Source organism: Triticum urartu, chromosome 5A, assembly GCF_056163025.1.
Source record: "Triticum urartu cultivar PI428250 chromosome 5A, HENAU_Tu73, whole genome shotgun sequence".
Lineage (NCBI taxonomy): Eukaryota > Viridiplantae > Streptophyta > Magnoliopsida > Poales > Poaceae > Triticum > Triticum urartu.
In genome coordinates, this window is record NC_141877.1 from 441,518,737 (window position 1) to 441,534,951 (window position 16,215).

General features: G+C 40.7%; 2 protein-coding genes across 2 annotated transcripts; one reads left to right on the plus strand and one right to left on the minus strand.

Moving 5' to 3' along the window:
* Positions 1-12,244: 12,244 nt before the first annotated feature.
* Positions 12,245-13,448, plus strand: LOC147971816 (uncharacterized). Its single transcript, XM_087524135.1, has 4 exons — positions 12,245-12,349; positions 12,463-12,775; positions 12,866-13,047; positions 13,167-13,448. Exons 1-4 carry the CDS (start codon positions 12,245-12,247, stop codon positions 13,446-13,448), a joined length of 882 nt encoding a protein of 293 aa, XP_087380261.1.
* Positions 13,449-14,902: 1,454 nt separating this feature from the next.
* Positions 14,903-15,631, minus strand: LOC147971817 (uncharacterized). The gene is made up of 2 exons (XM_087524136.1): positions 15,465-15,631; positions 14,903-15,374 (listed from the first exon to the last, which is right to left on the minus strand). The coding sequence occupies exons 1-2, from the start codon at positions 15,629-15,631 to the stop codon at positions 14,903-14,905; spliced, it is 639 nt and encodes a 212-aa protein (XP_087380262.1).
* Between the last annotated feature and the right edge of the window lie 584 nt (positions 15,632-16,215).

The following is a 16,215-nucleotide window of genomic DNA, read 5'->3' on the forward strand; positions in this document are numbered from 1 at the left end:
ACTTAAATTTATCATGAACTTAGTACCTGGTAGTATCTTGCTTGTCTATGTTGATTGTAGATAGATGGCCCGTGCTGTTGTTCCATTGAATTTTAATGCGTTCCTTGAGAAAGCAAAGTTGAAAGATGATGGTAGCAATTACATGGACTGGGTCTGTAACTTGAGGATTATCCTCATTGCTGCTCAGAAGAATTACGTCCAGGAAGCACCGCTAGGTGTACCACCTGCGCCAGCAACTGTAGACATTGTGAATGCCTGGCAGTCACGTGTTGATGACTACTCGATAGTTCAGTGTGCCATGCTTTACGACTTAGAACCGGGACTTCAACGATGTTTTGAACGTCATGGAGCATATGAGATGTTCCAGGAGTTGAAGTTAATATTTCAAAAGAATTCCCGGATTGAGAGATATGAAGTCTCAAATAAGTTCTATAGCTGCAAGATGGAGGAGAATAGTTCTGTCAGTGAGCATATACTCAAGATGTCTGGGAACTGCAATCACTTGATTCAACTGGGAGTTAATCTTCCGGATGATAGCGTCATTGACAGAATTCTCCAATCACTTCCACCAAGCTACAAGAGCTTCATGATGAACTATAATATGCAAGGGATGGATAAGACAATTCCTGAGCTCTTCGCAATGCTAAAAGTTGCGGAGGTAGAAATCAAGAAGGAGCATCAAGTGTTGATGGTCAGTAAGACCACTAGTTTCAAAAGGGCAAAGGGAAGAAGAAGGGGAACTTCAAGAAGAATAGCAAGCAAGTTGCTGCTCAGGAGAAGAAACCCAAGTCTAGACCTAAGCCTGAGACTGAGTGCACTGGTCACTGGAAGCGGAATTGCCCCAAGTATTTGGCGGATAAGAAGGATGGCAAGGTGAACAAAGGTATATGTGATATACATGTTATTGATTTGTAGCTTACTAGAGCTCGCAGTAGCACCTGGGTATTTGATACTGGTTCTGTTGCTAATATTTGCAACTCGAAACAGGGACTACAGATTAAGTGAACACTGGCAAAGGACGAGGTGACGATGTGCGTGGGAAATGGTTCCAAAGTCGATGTGATCGCGGTCGGCATGCTACCTCTATATCTACCTTTGGGATTAGTATTAGACCTAAATATTTGGTGCCAGCGTTGAGCATGAACATTATATCTGGATCTTGTTTGATGCGAGACGATTATTCATTTAAATCAGAGAATAATGGTTGTTCTATTTATATGAGTAATATCTTTTATGGTCATGCACCCTTGAAGAGTGGTATATTTCTGATGAATCTCGATAGTAGTGATACACATATTCATAATGTTGAAGCCAAAAGATGCAGAGTTGATAATGATAGTGCAACTTATTTGTGGCACTGTCGTTTAGGTCATATCGGTGTAAAGCGCATGAAGAAACTCCATACTGATGGACTTTTGGAACCACTTGATTATGAATCACTTGGTACTTGCAAACCGTGCCTCATGGCCAAGATGACTAAAACGCCGTTCTCCGGAACTATGGAGAGAGTAACAGATTTGTTGGAGATCATACATACAGATGTATGTGGTCCGATGAATGTTGAGGCTCGTGGTAGATATCGTTATTTTCTTACCTTCATGGATGATTTAAGCAGATATGGGTATATCTACTTGATGAAGCATAAGTCTGAAACATTTGAAAAGTTCAAAGAATTTCAGAGTGAAGTTGAAAATCATCGTAACAAGAAAATAAAGTTTCTACCATATGATCGTGGAGGAGAATATTTGAGTTACGAGTTTGGTCTACATTTGAAACAATGCGGAATAGTTTCGCAACTCAGGCCACCCGGAACACCACAACATAATGGTGTGTCTGAATGTCATAATCGTACTTTACTATATATGGTACGATCTATGATGTCTCTTACAGATTTACCGTTATCATTTTGGGGATATGCTTTAGAGACGGCCGCATTCACGCTAAATAGGGCACCATCGAAATCCGTTGAGACGACGCCTTATGAACTGTGGTTTGGCAAGAAACCAAAGTTGTCGTTTCTGAAAGTTTGGGGTTGCGATGCTTATGTGAAAAAGCTTCAACCTGATAAGCTCGAACCCAAATCGGAGAAATGTGTCTTCATAGGATACCCAAAGGAAACTGTTGGGTACACCTTCTATCACAGATCCGAAGGCAAGACATTCGTTGCTAAGAATGGATCCTTTCTAGAGAAGGAGTTTCTCTCGAAAGAAGTGAGTGGGAGGAAAGTAGAACTTGATGAGGTAACTATACCTGCTCCTCTATTGGAAAGTAGTTCATCACAGAAACCAGTTCTTGTGACGCCTACACCAATTAGTGAGGAAGTTAATGATGATGATCATGGAACTTCAGATCAAGTTACTACTGAACCTCGTAGATCAACCAGAGTAAGATCCGCACCAGAGTGGTACGGTAATCCTGTTCTAGAAGTCATGCTACTAGATCATGATGAACCTACGAACTATGAAGAAGCGATGGTGAGCCCAGATTCCGCAAAATGGCTTGAAGCCATGAAATCTGAGATGGGATCCATGTATGAGAACAAAGTGTGAACTTTGGTTGACTTGCCCAATGATCGGCAAGCAATTGAGAATAAATGGATCTTCAAGAAGAAGACTAACGCTGACGATAATGTTACTGTCTACAAAGCTCAACTTGTTGCGAAAGGTTTTCGACAAGTTCAAGGGATTGACTACGATGAGACTTTCTCACCCGTAGCGATGCTTAAGTCTGTCCGAATCATGTTAGCAATTGCCGCATTTTATGATTCTGAAATTTGGCAAATGGATATCAAAACTGCATTCCTGGATGGATTTCTGGAAGAAGAGTTGTATATGATGCAACCAGAAGGTTTTGTCAATCCAAAGGGAGCTAACAAAGTGTGCAAGCTCGAGTGATCCATTTATGGACTGGTGCAAGCCTCTCGGAGTTGGAATAAACGCTTTGATAGTGTGATCAAAGCATTTGGTTTTATACAGACTTTTGGAGAAGCCTGTATTTACAAGAAAGTGAGTGGGAGCTCTGTAGCATTTCTAATATTATATGTGGATGACATATTGTTGATTGGAAATGATATAGAATTTCTGGATAGCATAAAGGGATACTTGAATAAGAGTTTTTCAATGAAAGACCTTGGTGAAGATGCTTATATATTGGGCATCAAGATCTATAGAGATAGATCAAGACGCTTAATTGGACTTTCACAAAGCACATACGTTGACAAAATTTTGAAGAAGTTCAAAATGGATCAAGCAAAGAAAGGGTTCTTGCCTGTGTTACAAGGTGTGAAGTTGAGTAAGACTCAATGCCCGACCACTGCAGAAGATAGAGAGAAAATGAAAGATGTTCCCTATGCTTCAGCCATAGGCTCTATCATGTATGCAATGTTGTGTACCAGACCTGATGTGTGCCTTGCTATAAGTCTAGCAGGGAGGTACCAAAGTAATCCAGGAGTGGATCACTGGACAGCGGTCAAGAACATCCTGAAATACCTGAAAAGGACTAAGGATATGTTTCTCGTATATGGAGGTGACAAAGAGCTCATCGTAAATGGTTACGTTGATGCAAGCTTTGACACTGATCTGGACGATTCTAAATCGCAAACCGGATACGTGTTTACATTGAACGGTGGAGCTGTCAGTTGGTGCAGTTCTAAACAAAGCGTTGTGGCGGGATCTACATGTGAAGCGGAGTACATAACTGCTTCGGAAGCAGCAAATGAAGGAGTCTGGATGAAGGAGTTCATATCCAATCGAGGTGTCATACCTAGTGCATCGGGTCCAATGAAAATCTTTTGTGACAATACTGGTGCAATTGCCTTGGCGAAGGAATCCAGATTTCACAAGAGAACCAAGCACATCAAGAGACGCTTCAATTCCATCCGGGATTTAGTCCAGGTGGGAGACATAGAAATTTGCAAGATGCATACGGATCTGAATGTTGCAGACCCATTGACTAAGCCTCTTCCACGAGCAAAACATGATAAGCACCAAGGCTCCATGGGTGTTAGAATCATTATTGTGTAATCTAGATTATTGACTCTAGTGCAAGTGGGAGACTGAAGGAAATATGCCCTAGAGGCAATACTAAATTTATTATTTATTTCTTTATATCATGATAATTGTTTATTATTCATGCTAGAATTGTATTAGCCGGAAACATAATACATGTGTGAATACATAGACAAACATATTGTCACTAGTATGCCTCTACTTGACTAGCTCGTTGATCAAAGATGGTTATGTTTCCGAACCATAGACATGAGTTGTCATTTGATTAACAGGGTCACATCATTAGGAGAATGATGTGATTGACATGACCCATTCCGTTAGCTTAGCACCCGATCGTTTAGTATGTTGCTATTGCTTTCTTCATGACTTATACATGTTCCTATGACTATGAGATTATGCAACTCCCGTTTACCAGAGGAACACTTTGTGTGCTACCAAACGTCACAACATAATTGGGTGATTATAAAGGTGCTCTAAAGGTGTTTCCAAAGGTATTTGTTGGGTTGGCGTATTTTGATATTAGGATTTGTCACTCCGATTGTCGGAGAGGTTTCTCTGGGCCCTCTCGGTAATGCACATCACTTAAACCTTGCAAGCATTACAACTAATGAGTTAGTTGCGGGATGATGTATTACAGAAGGAGTAAAGAGACTTGCCGGTAACGAGATTGAACTAGGTATTGAGATACCGACGATCGAATCTCGGGCAAGTAACATACCGATGACAAAGGGAACAACGTATGTTGTTATGCGGTTTGACCGATAAAGATATTCGTAGAATATGTGGGAGCCAATATGAACATCCAGATTCCGCTATTGGTTATTGAACAGAGACATGTCTCGGTCATGTCTACATAGTTCTCGAACCCGTAGGGTCCGCACGCTTAACGTTATGATGACAGTTATATTATGAGTTTATATGTTTTGATGTACTGAAGGTTGTTCGGAGTCTCGGATGTGATCATGGACATGACGAGGAGTCTCGAAATGGTTGAGACATGAAGATTGATATATTGGAAGCATATTTTTGGATATCAGAAGTGTTCTGGGTGAAATCGGGATTTTACCGGAGTACCGGGTGGTTACCGGAACCCCCCGGGAAGTAAATGGGCCTTAGTGGGCCTTTACGGAGAAGAGGAGAGGCGGCCAGGGCTGGGCGGTGCGCCCCTCCCCCCTAGTCCGAATAGGACAAGGAGAGGGGGGCGGTGCCCCCCCCCTTTCCTTCTCTCCCTTCTCTTTCCCCCTCCCGGATCCTATTCCAACTAGGAAAGGGGGGAGTCCTTCTCATTTCGATGGGAGTAGGACTCCTCCTGGTGCGCCTCCTCCCTGGCCGGCCGCACCCCCCTTGCTCCTTTATATACGGGGGCAGGGGGGCACCCCATAGACACAACAATTGATCAAGTTGATCTTTTAGCCGTGTGCGATGCCCCCCTCCACCATAGTCCACCTCGATAATACTGTAGCGGTGCTTAGGTGAAGCCCTGCGTCGGTAGAACATCAACATCGTCACCACGCTGTCGTGCTGACGAAACTCTCCCTCAACACTCGGCTGGATCGGAGTTCGAGGGACGTCATCGGGCTGAACGTGTGCTGAACTCATAGGTGCCGTGCGTTCGGTACTTGATCGGTCGGATCGTGAAGACGTACGACTACATCAACCGCGTTATGCTAACGCTTCCGCTTTCGGTCTACGAGGGTACGTGGACAACACTCTCCCCTCTCGTTGCTATGCATCACCATGATCTTGTGTGTGGGTAGGATTTTTTTTGAAATTACTACGTTCCTCAACAGGAAGTACTACTCACGCCTCATCATGGGAGTAGTGTGGGTTGATGTTGACAAAGACAACAAAGGACCCCCTTCGACAGGGTCCCAAAACATGAATGTAGATGAGTTCCACCTTATATCGCCAAGTTGCTACGGTAGAAAAATTGCAAGATAAGTAGGGTTGAGATCAGGCGTATATATGAGCATCCAGGAGGAAGGAGGGCACATGAGCTGGTGCGTAAATATTTTGTACATACATGTAAATGTTTTTGCACCATGCAAACAAATCTTCGAAGTGTTTATCTAAAATTAATGGAGTAAACATATTATCAAATTGAGCAAATTCTCGAAAAGGAAAAAAAATTGAACATGTAAGTAGTGGGTAACGGTGATCATGACCCATTAAGCCACCGTCATGAGCGACACCTAAATCGCGTTGGCAAGAAGTGAGACACAAACCAGGTGGCAAGCCTGGTAAGTTATCCAAAGAAACAAACAATCAATAGCTCTCAGGTCTGCGTCGTAGGCATAGTAGCCCCTCTCAAGGTCTGAACGCCATAGGCATATAAGTTCCTTCTAAACACCATGATAAAACATTATATTTGATTGTGCTTGATGTGTACCTATCAAAAATATAACACCGCTTTGATGAATGTATTGATATTCTTTATATTAATCCATAGCATGTACATGCATTTGAATATAACTTAGGTCCACCTAATATTTTCGTGATTCCATAGCGCAGCATAGGCATCTTACTAGTTACCTATATAATGGCCTGCATTATACCGTGCCATCAGTGACCCATGAGCCTGCCGTGTTGCTTGCAGCAGGCGACAAATAGCAGTGCCCCAGGCCAAACCTTATTGAGTGATTAAGGCGCCGCTTTCTACTTATTTTATTGAGATAAGGTGCCGCTTTCTACTTATTTTATTGAGATAAGGCACCGCTTTCTACTTATTTTGACGGAACACGGCTAAGCTTTATATTGTACTCGTAGAAAGCGCACACCCCGTTCAACCTTTGGCCTTGGCCAATTTACTTTTTCACACCTCATAGTCATCTTATTTTCTTCCTCTCATGTTGTAGTAGGTTCTCACGCTTTTCTGGGCCTGTTTTCTGTGATTTTTACTTTGTCTTTGGCCGGTTTTCTATGCGGTCCTTTTTCGTTTTCCTTTTTTATTTTTCCAAAAAAACCATTTTTTGTTTTTTGTTTACCCTCTTCATTTTATGTTTTTCGTTTCCCTTTTTCGCTTTCAAATTCATGAACCTTTTGAAATTTGCAATTTTTTCAGATTCATTAACTTTTTTTCCTTCTCGAATATTTTTCAAATCCATGATTTTTTTAATGCGGTATCTTTTTAGTTTGTGGACTTCTTTTTTAAATTAATGACCTTTTTCCAGATTTGCAATCTTTTTTCCAAATTCGTGCAGGAAATTTCCTTGAGTACATAAGGTTATTTCCAGATTCTTATAATTTTCCAGATTCATGAAGTTATCTAAAATTCATGAAATGTTTTAAAAATCTGTAAAAAAATGGATTCATATTTTAATAGTATTATAAAAAATGGCCGGTTTTTTCATACTAGACCAATAGCTAAAAAAGAACAGTGGGCGAAGCGAGCAAGTTAGTGCGGGATTGGGCCACGACCCACTAGAATGCACTAGCCTTCTAGCTGGCGCTTAAAGCATTTTCTATTTAGCGCTGCAGGCGCCGGTTATAGCTGTTTCCGCAAACCGGCGCCTGCAGCCGCGTTAGCTGGGCTTGGCCCATCTTTTTTCCTTTTCTTCCTGTTGTGAGGACAAGGAAGGCGTGCTTTCGATGGGAATTGATCCCGCGACCTCATGGTCATTTGCCTCATGCACTAACCACCTCACTACCTCGTGTCAGTAGCTCAACTACTGCTTCTTCGCCGTATTCTTCTTACAATGATTCCTTTTTTCTATTTCTTTTTCCTTTTTATTCAGAATGGTTTTGTTATGTTTTTTGTTTTTTTGGAACACCTTTTCTTGTTCTTTTGCTAATTTGAAAGAACTATTTTTCAAAATCGGTGAACTTTCTTTCACAACCGATGAACTGTTTTTCAAAATCGATGAACTTTTTTTTTCTAAATTGATGAACTCTTTTTTACAAAACCGATGAACTCTTTTCATAATCCATGAATTTTTTTTTCTGAATCGACAAACTCTTTTTCAGAATAGATGAATTGTTTTTCAAATTCGATGAAATTTTTTCAAAATTGATGAACTTTTTTTCAAAACCGATTAACTCTTTTTCAAAACCGATGAACTCTTTTCACATTCCATGATTTTTTTTTCAAAATCGATGAACTCTTTTTCAAAATCGGTGAACTGTTTTTCAAAATCGATGAACTTTTTTCAAAATCAGTGAACTCTTTTCCAAATCGGTGAACCTTTTTCAAAATTGATGAAATTATTTCAAAATAACTTTTTCCCCAAAAATCAATGATTTTTTTCCTAAAAATCGATGATCTTGTTTTGTTAAAAAGAATAAAAAATTATATTTGTTATAAGGTAACATTTTAGTAAAGGACACATTAAATAGGTCCCATATCTTCCCGGGACACCGCCACGATGTCCATGCCGTGGGAGCCGCTCCCTCCGCTGCGGGAACGAGCGGTGAACAGGCGCGCTGGAGACGCCGCCTGCGCAGGCGGGAAAATCTGTACGGTCAATGTACGCGGCAGCAACGCCAAGGGCCATGGTGTTCGCCCCCGTGGCCTGCAGGTGGGAGGACATGCAGGCTGGCATGCTCGCTGAGTGGAAGGGTCCTGCCGTAGCGTTCCGAGCAACGGCGACATGATCTTCATCATGGACGAGGAGAACAACGCGCCCAACGTTTATGAGGGATCTGGACGAAAAGTCAAACTGTAGACTATGAAGAAAGCTGGGTTGAGGATTTGGACAGCAACAACTTCTACGGCAGCGTCCTCGTTGCCATGGTCTACAACGGCATCCATTGCGAATGAAGAAAAAAGAATGGAGTGAGGATGAACTTGTCTGATGCGAAGAAAACTGGTCTGGTGCCACGTGAAGAGTCAAACGCCTAATCATCTTCCAAAACCACCTAAAATCTAACAAGTCGTCAGCAAAACCATCGAAGGGGGTGATTTATCCAGTTTTGAGGATTTTGGGGACGAAATCGTACCAAATTGAAGTTTGGGGGGGGGGGGGGTATTTGTCCCCCAGGATGCATTTGGGGATGATCTATTGCGCCCCGGGGAGTGGGGCCTCCTATTTAGCACGGTACGTGCTCGCGAAGGAGCCGAAGCACACCCCTTCCCCGTGCGCTCCCTCTTGGGCTGCCCTGAGCGCAGCAGGACAAACCTACTTTCATTTTTTTTGCTTTTCATCTGTCCGCTTCTATTTTTTCTTTAAAACAATTTGGAATTTCAAAAAAAATGACAATTTTGATTTTTTTTCAAGAATTCATACAAAATTCGTGTATTAACAAAATGTTCATGGTCCTGAAAATGTAAGCATATTCAAAAAATGCTCACGGTTTCACAAAAATGTGCAGCAAATAAAAAAACTCATGGTTCTAAAAAATGCTCACATATTCAAACAATATTCTTGAATTTAGACAAATCTTCACAAATTCAAAAAAGTATATAAATTTCTAAAAAAAGTTCACAACAACAACAACAAAGCTTTTTTGTCTCAAACAAGTTAGGTTAGGTTAGAGCCGAAACTCATAAAATCTCTTAACCAACTCGTGGTACTGGAACAATGATAGCAAACTTCCATGCACCCTTGTCCACGTCCAGTTCTTTGGTGATACTCCAATCCTTCCGATCTCTCTTCCAAGACTTCTCCATGTCAAGTTCGGTCTACCCCGACCTCTCTTGACATTATCAGCACAACTTAACCGTTAGCTATACACTTCAATTTTTGGATGCTCGTAGCCTCGTACAAACTATGACCAAACCATCTTAGATGATGTTGGACAAGATTATCTTCAATCAGTACCACCCCAATTCTACAAAAAATTCACAAAAATAAAAAAATCGTGAATTATCAAAAATGTTCATCGATTTTTTTTGCTGATTCAAATAAAAAATAAAAAATTAGAAAAATGTGCATGCATTTTAAAAAAACACGTGCATGTAGAAAAATGTTCATGAATTCCAAAAGTTGTTCCCAAATTTTTAAAAAAGGTTCATCAATTCCTTAACATGTTCTTTTTTTGCGGGATAATTCCTTAAAATGTTCATGTGTTTTAAAAAATGTTTATGTATTGAAGCATTCACAATTTTAAACAATATTCACTAAATTGTTAAATGTCCAAGATTTTATTAACAATGGTCATGAATTGGAAAAATGTTCAACCATTTTATTAAAATGTTCACGTTTTCAAAAAAAATATACTTAGTAAGCTGAAAACATATTCATGAAATGAAAATAAAAAAGAAAAAACGAAAATAAACTAAACACTAAAAACGAACGTAAAAAAGGGATAAAGTAAAATTCAAAATTAAAGAAAGGAAGAATGGAATAAAAACAAAAAACAAAAGTAGAAACACCAAGAAAAGAAAAACTGAAAGGGAGGTAGTTGGGCCAGCCCAAAGTGCACGCTAACCAGGGGGAGCGCCGACCTACGCGCTGCGGAAGAAGCAAGAGCAGACCCCTTCGCGCAATGCTGGGCCGGCCCATGTGCGGGCCGGGACGCCGCCTTGCTTTCCCCCCCTTTTTTTCAGTAATTCGGGATATCAAAAAGTTCTAAAATTTCAGAAAAAGTTGCTAATTTTAGTAAAACAATGACAATTTCGAAACGTATACATGATTACAAAAAAATGCTCAGGAATTCAAAAACAGTTCATGAATTTGTAAAAGATGTCCACAAACTCAAAAAATGTTCATGATTTTGAAAAAAAATCATGATTCAAAAAATGATAAGCTAATTCAAAAAAGGTTAGTGAATTTGAAAAAAATAATCATTATTCAAAAAAGTGCTCGCTAATTTGAAAAATGTTCACAAATTTGAAAAAAAATGTTCACTAATTGAAAAAATGTTCGTGAATTTGAAAAAAGGTTCACGATTCAAAAAAAAGTTTGCTAATTCGAAAAATATTCACGAATTTGAGAAAAATGTTCACGATTCAAAAAAATGTTCGCTAATTCGAAAAATGTTCGTCAATTTCAAAAAAATGTTCGTGATTCAAGAAAATGTTCGCTATTTCAAAAAACGTTGACGAATTTGATAATAAATGTTCACAATTCAAAAACATGTTTGCTAATTCAAAAACTGTTCACGAATTTGAAAAAAATATTCGTGATTCATAAAAAAAATCAGTAATTCAAAAAATGTTCACAAATTTAGGAAAAAATGTCCACGATTTTGAAATTTTTTTTCTATAATTTTAAAATTTTCATTATTTAGAAAAAATGTTCATGAATTCAAAAACATGTTCACGACTTAAGAGAATGTTCACAAATTTCTAGAAAATGTTCAAAAATTTAATAAAATGTTAACAATTTCAAAAAAAATGTTCGTGAGTTATAAACAGTGTTAACAGTTACAGAAAAATGTTCATGATTTTGGAGAATGTACTTGAATTAGTAAAAATAAGTCCACGGTTTTGAAAAAATGTTCATCATTCCAAAAAAAGAAATCACAGATTAATAGATTTTCTGAAATTGTAAAAAAGGAGTAAAAATGAAAGCATATAAGTAAAGAACAACCGAAAAGAAAACAGAAAAAGAAACAAGAAACAAGAAAAATAAAAATACGAAAAACTTGGTTCAGGGCCCAAAACCGGTTGGGGGTGGAACCCCGAAATGGGCCGGCCCATGTTAATAGCAGCGAGCGAGGGGGAGGGGGGGTACGCGCTAGGTCGCTCCCCGAAATCACTAATTGAGGAGCGCTCCTCGCAACGATTAGTCGGGGAGCGCTCCCCGCGTGCCAAGTGTCACGCGCGGAGCGGTCGGGAGACTTTTCCGAGGCGCTCCGTACGCGACACTTGTCGCGCGCACGGCGTCTCCCGTGTTTTCCGGTTTTCGGTTTCCCTTTCTGGTTTTTCCTTTTTTCACTTTAGTCCTTATACTTTTAATGTTTTGTAAAACCTTTTGATATGTTTTGAGATCTGTTTCTCTCTGGTGTGGGCGAACCGTCATGGAGCACTGTTCTTTCTTTGCCTTCGTCTCCGCCCGTCGCGGCCGCCGCTCTTGTCGCGTGGTTACGGCGGCCCCTATCCCGGCCGCCGCGCTTGTTGCCTGCTCCTTCTTTAGCGTCGAGCGCGCTTCCTCGTTCGCGTGATCGCCGTTCCCTACCGGTTGCCTTCGTGGGTTCCCTATTTCCCTTTCTCGTTTCTTTTTTTGTTCCCATTATATTTCCGGGATATGGAGATTTATGGGGTAGTTACGGGTGGGGACTACCAACACTATCAGATGTCAAGTTTCAACTGGGTTTTGTGGGATTAGTTCTTGATAATCATTGTGTTCCTTGCAGTTATGGCTTGTCCTTTCTGCCGTATGCCTGATGGCCCGTGTTCTTCTGTTGATTCTTCGGTAGATGGGTTCAGTGTGGTGCTGGATCGGCGTTGTTGGAGGTGTGTTGTAAGAATATCATTTTATAATTGTTCAATTTTTGGCACACACGCTTATTTCTTTTGGTGCTGCTCATGCTGTTTAGGTTTTGATTATGATCCTTGTTTTGATTTGTTGTGCAGTATGTTCCGTGCAGTGTTAGAGCTCATCTTGCTCGTTACATCAAGGAGTGTAGGGCTTTAGCCATAAGGAGGGGTGACGAAGATACTGATCTTGCTTTTCAGTGCAATGAGGGTTATTTGTATGGTGTTTTGTTTAGTCATGGTCGGTTGAGGAGAAAATTCCATGGTCCTTCCTGGGAACGATTGGTCAGTGATTATGGTGTTCGTCCTCGTGATATGATGACCATTAGGCTTGAACATTATGGAACATGGATTGGTATTGATTTTTATCGTGTTGGTCGTGGAGATGTGTTGTCTCCTTTACCTTCTGTTGGTAAGGTTTATTTTAAAGAAGCTTTTATCTTGTTTTATTGCACATGATGATTTTTCTGTTCCCTTGAGCCTGTGTAATTATATTTTGTAGTTCTTGATGGTTTGAGCGACTCCGAGATGGAACTTGTTGGGAGTTGTTATTACACCCGTGGTGTTTTTCTTAATTATCAGCAGATGTATTTCATGAGGTGTCAACTCTTTGATGATGTCTACATACCCTGTTGTCCTTTTGTTCACAGGATTGATTCCATGAATGTTAATGGTCATCATATGGTCAGATTTTTTTCCACTATTTTTTCTTTGTTTCTGTTTATTTATTTATTTTTATTATCTCTTCTATTTATAGTTTTGAATTTTTGTTCTATTTCTGATAGCTTGATGTTTTTTCTCAGGTTATTCCTGGTATTGTTGTGAGGAGTTTGAAGGAGTTTGTGACTTTTCCTAGGACTGGCGTTTTAACCCTTGAAGTTACTTTGGAATCTGGTGACGATGATATATATGTGAGCATTCCTTGCTCCTACTTCATTGGCTTGGGTAGTAGAATGATGTTCAAACAGGAAGGTTTCAGTGATTTTCTCCAGGCATCGTCTATTGAAGTAAACAACTTGGTGCTGATAACTTTCAAAGAGCGTGATGGGAGGCTTGTTGTTATCTTCAATCTTCTGCCGCAGTGATGTTAGTTATAGCCTTTGAACATAAATGGATTTTGTTTAAAAATCTATGCTACAGTTTAATGTTATCTAGATATATGAAACGATATGAACCTAAGTGTTCATTGCTGTTGTATGTTTGTAGAAGAGTTATGGCTGTGCATCTCTTTTAAATATGTTTTTTTGGACGGATGTTATTTAATTGGGGTCATAGTTATCAATACAGTAGAGGCACGTGTGTTGTTTACTCTGAGGCACGGCTGTGCATCTCTTTTATGTGAGGCATGTGGATTAAGCAAATGAAGGCACAGAATTGAAGTCAGTGCAGGCACGGTCGTGAGGAGGCACGGGTATACTTAGAGGTACGTGTGTGCAGCGCCAAAGTTGTACGGGCGAGATACTATGGGTTTCATGCAAGAGGCACGTGTGTGTAGTACATAGAGTTACTGTTGGTTTTATGTGAGGCACGTGTATTGAGCAAAACGGAGGCATGGAATTATAGTCAGTACAAGCACGGTTGTGGAGGTACGGGTATACTGAGAGACGCGTCTGTGCAGCACCAAAGTTGCATTGGCGATCACACATGCGGAGCACGTAGAGTTACTGTGGGTTTCATGTGAGGCACGTTGATCAAGCAAACAGAGGCACGAAAGTGCAGTCAGTACAAGCACGGTTATGTGGAGGCACGGTTTTGAACCCTCTTGCTTCTGTCAAGATTCTAGAGGCACGGATGTACGATAGTAGAGGCATCGGTCCGAATATCTGGTTAGAGGGGCTCGGTTAATGATGCACAGGTGTGTAGTATCTAGGGTCACGGGTGCGTGGCACCACAGGCATGGATTGAGTAGACACTTAGTGAGTCACGCTTGTGCATAGGTCAGTTGCACACAGTAGTGTAGTTTTGTGGCATCGTGCAGAACTGGTGTACGGAGAGGAACCTGTGTGCAATAGCAAGGATGTTTTGAATGGACAGAGCGGTGTTTGATGTGAAATGAAGGCAAGGATTTTTTTTCAATGTGGTTAAAGTAACAAAGTTCTCGTCGCTTGTGACTGTGTACCAAATGATCTTCTGCAATATTTATGAATTGTTCACGCCAATGTTTAATAAGCATTGTACTGAAAGTTTACAACGATATCATCACATATTCTTGTAAATGCACGATGCATCTTGTAAAGGTTGAGTATGGAAATTATAATACAATATCGTGCAAGATATCTCTCGTTCTATAATCATGCATACAATATATGCTTGCTCAGTACTGGGACATAACTTACTAATTGCATTTAGACATGCAAAACGTAGTATGCATTTGTACATGAGCACACCACTGTGTTCAAATTCAAATGTAAAATAGTAATACAATACACACAACATCTTTGAACAACAACAAACATATTTACAACATAGGTTCATACAATCTAAATTATGATAATAGTAGTTCCTACTAGTTTAATGTAGACATCCATTTTCTCGCAATTTACCAACCACTGTTTCCCTTCCGGCACTTCCAGCTGCTGGAAGATCCCTCGTCATTGCTCTTACGTGGGCGGAGTCTTTCTTTCATTGGTTGTTGGTGCAGGTGATGTAGCCTGTTCTTGATGATTAGGATTCTATGGTACAACCCGTAGCTAACATACCCGTCCTTTGCCGCGTACTTAAGGTGTATCGGGGAAAGTGGCTTCCACTCCCAGAACTGGTGCTTCTCCTTTGGGAATAATTTCTTCATGTTCTTGTATGAGGGGTCGATGATGGCCGCTGCAAGGTCAGCCGTGGAGTCCCTTTCTCCACCACCCTTGATGCAAAATAGCCTCTGGATGTCGACGTGGTGCTCATCTGGAATTTTGATCCATGCACGGGCAAGCATGGTCTTGTCGTTCCTGGTGTCGACGCTAGTGAAAGTTACCGCTTTCCGTTGTAGGAAGTCAACTAACGCCTGGGAGCGCTCGGATCTGCAGTAGTGGTATACAAGGACATGATCGCGCATGGCAAGTTGGACGACGGCGATCCCTTGTCATATGTAACTGCTCTTACGTGTGTACTCGAGGTCGAGGCCGACGAACTTGTTCTTCTCCTCCTTTAGCCATTCTTCGCACTTTTTGATGATCCGCTCCACGGTCCTTGGGTCGTTGGTGTACACCACCTCGAGCATGGTTGTACCGTGGGTAGTGATGTGTTCGGTGAGTGTTGTTAGTTTCCCGTCGTCCATGGCTGGAGGTGTGCGACGGTGAACTACGACCGGCGAGAAACTTTCGAGGAAGAGGATGAAATGGAGTCGGAAAAGTGAAAGGGTTATTTTGTCGTGCAAAAAAGGAAACCGCCAAAGAGCAGTTGCTAGTCACGCGTCGGTTCCAGGCGTAGAATTTCGGAAACAGGGGTTTGTTTTATCTTTTTTTTAAGATTTTCACTTGTCTTGTTCATTGAATTTTTTTATTCGTTGCGTGCTGCCTGCGTGATCCATCTTTGGCTGTGAAAGTAGTCGTGTAAACGGTAGAACACTCAGCAGATGCATGGTCGTGCCTTTGTTGTGAAAACATTTTTTCAGTTAATAATCTTCCTTGGTTAGGGAGGCACGGTTTTTATGTTATTCGGTGCACAAGTGTGTGTTTAGGAAGAGTTGAAGTAAATATAGTTTGGACTTGAAAACAGAGTCCTGTTTGGTTTTTGATTGAGATATGCTTCACTAGGTGGTTTGAATAAGTTTGATAACATGGCATTGCTAGAGGTTTTGAATCACAAACTGATTCTTGTTTCGTTTGATTTTTGAAAATGAATCTTCTTGTTTTTTGGTTT

Excerpts from the sequence above, each read along its gene's own strand:
- LOC147971817 (XM_087524136.1), bottom strand. The coding sequence starts at position 15,631 with ATGGACGACGGGAAACTAACAACACTCACCGAACACATCACTACCCAC. Across the intron at positions 15,375-15,464 it reads TTCGTCGGCCTCGACCTCGA|ATCCGAGCGCTCCCAGGCGT; the intron begins GTACACACGTAA and ends CCACTACTGCAG.
- LOC147971816 (XM_087524135.1), top strand. The coding sequence starts at position 12,245 with ATGGCTTGTCCTTTCTGCCGTATGCCTGATGGCCCGTGTTCTTCTGTT. Across the intron at positions 12,350-12,462 it reads GGCGTTGTTGGAGGTGTGTT|TATGTTCCGTGCAGTGTTAG; the intron begins GTAAGAATATCA and ends TTTGTTGTGCAG. Across the intron at positions 12,776-12,865 it reads GTCTCCTTTACCTTCTGTTG|TTCTTGATGGTTTGAGCGAC; the intron begins GTAAGGTTTATT and ends TATATTTTGTAG.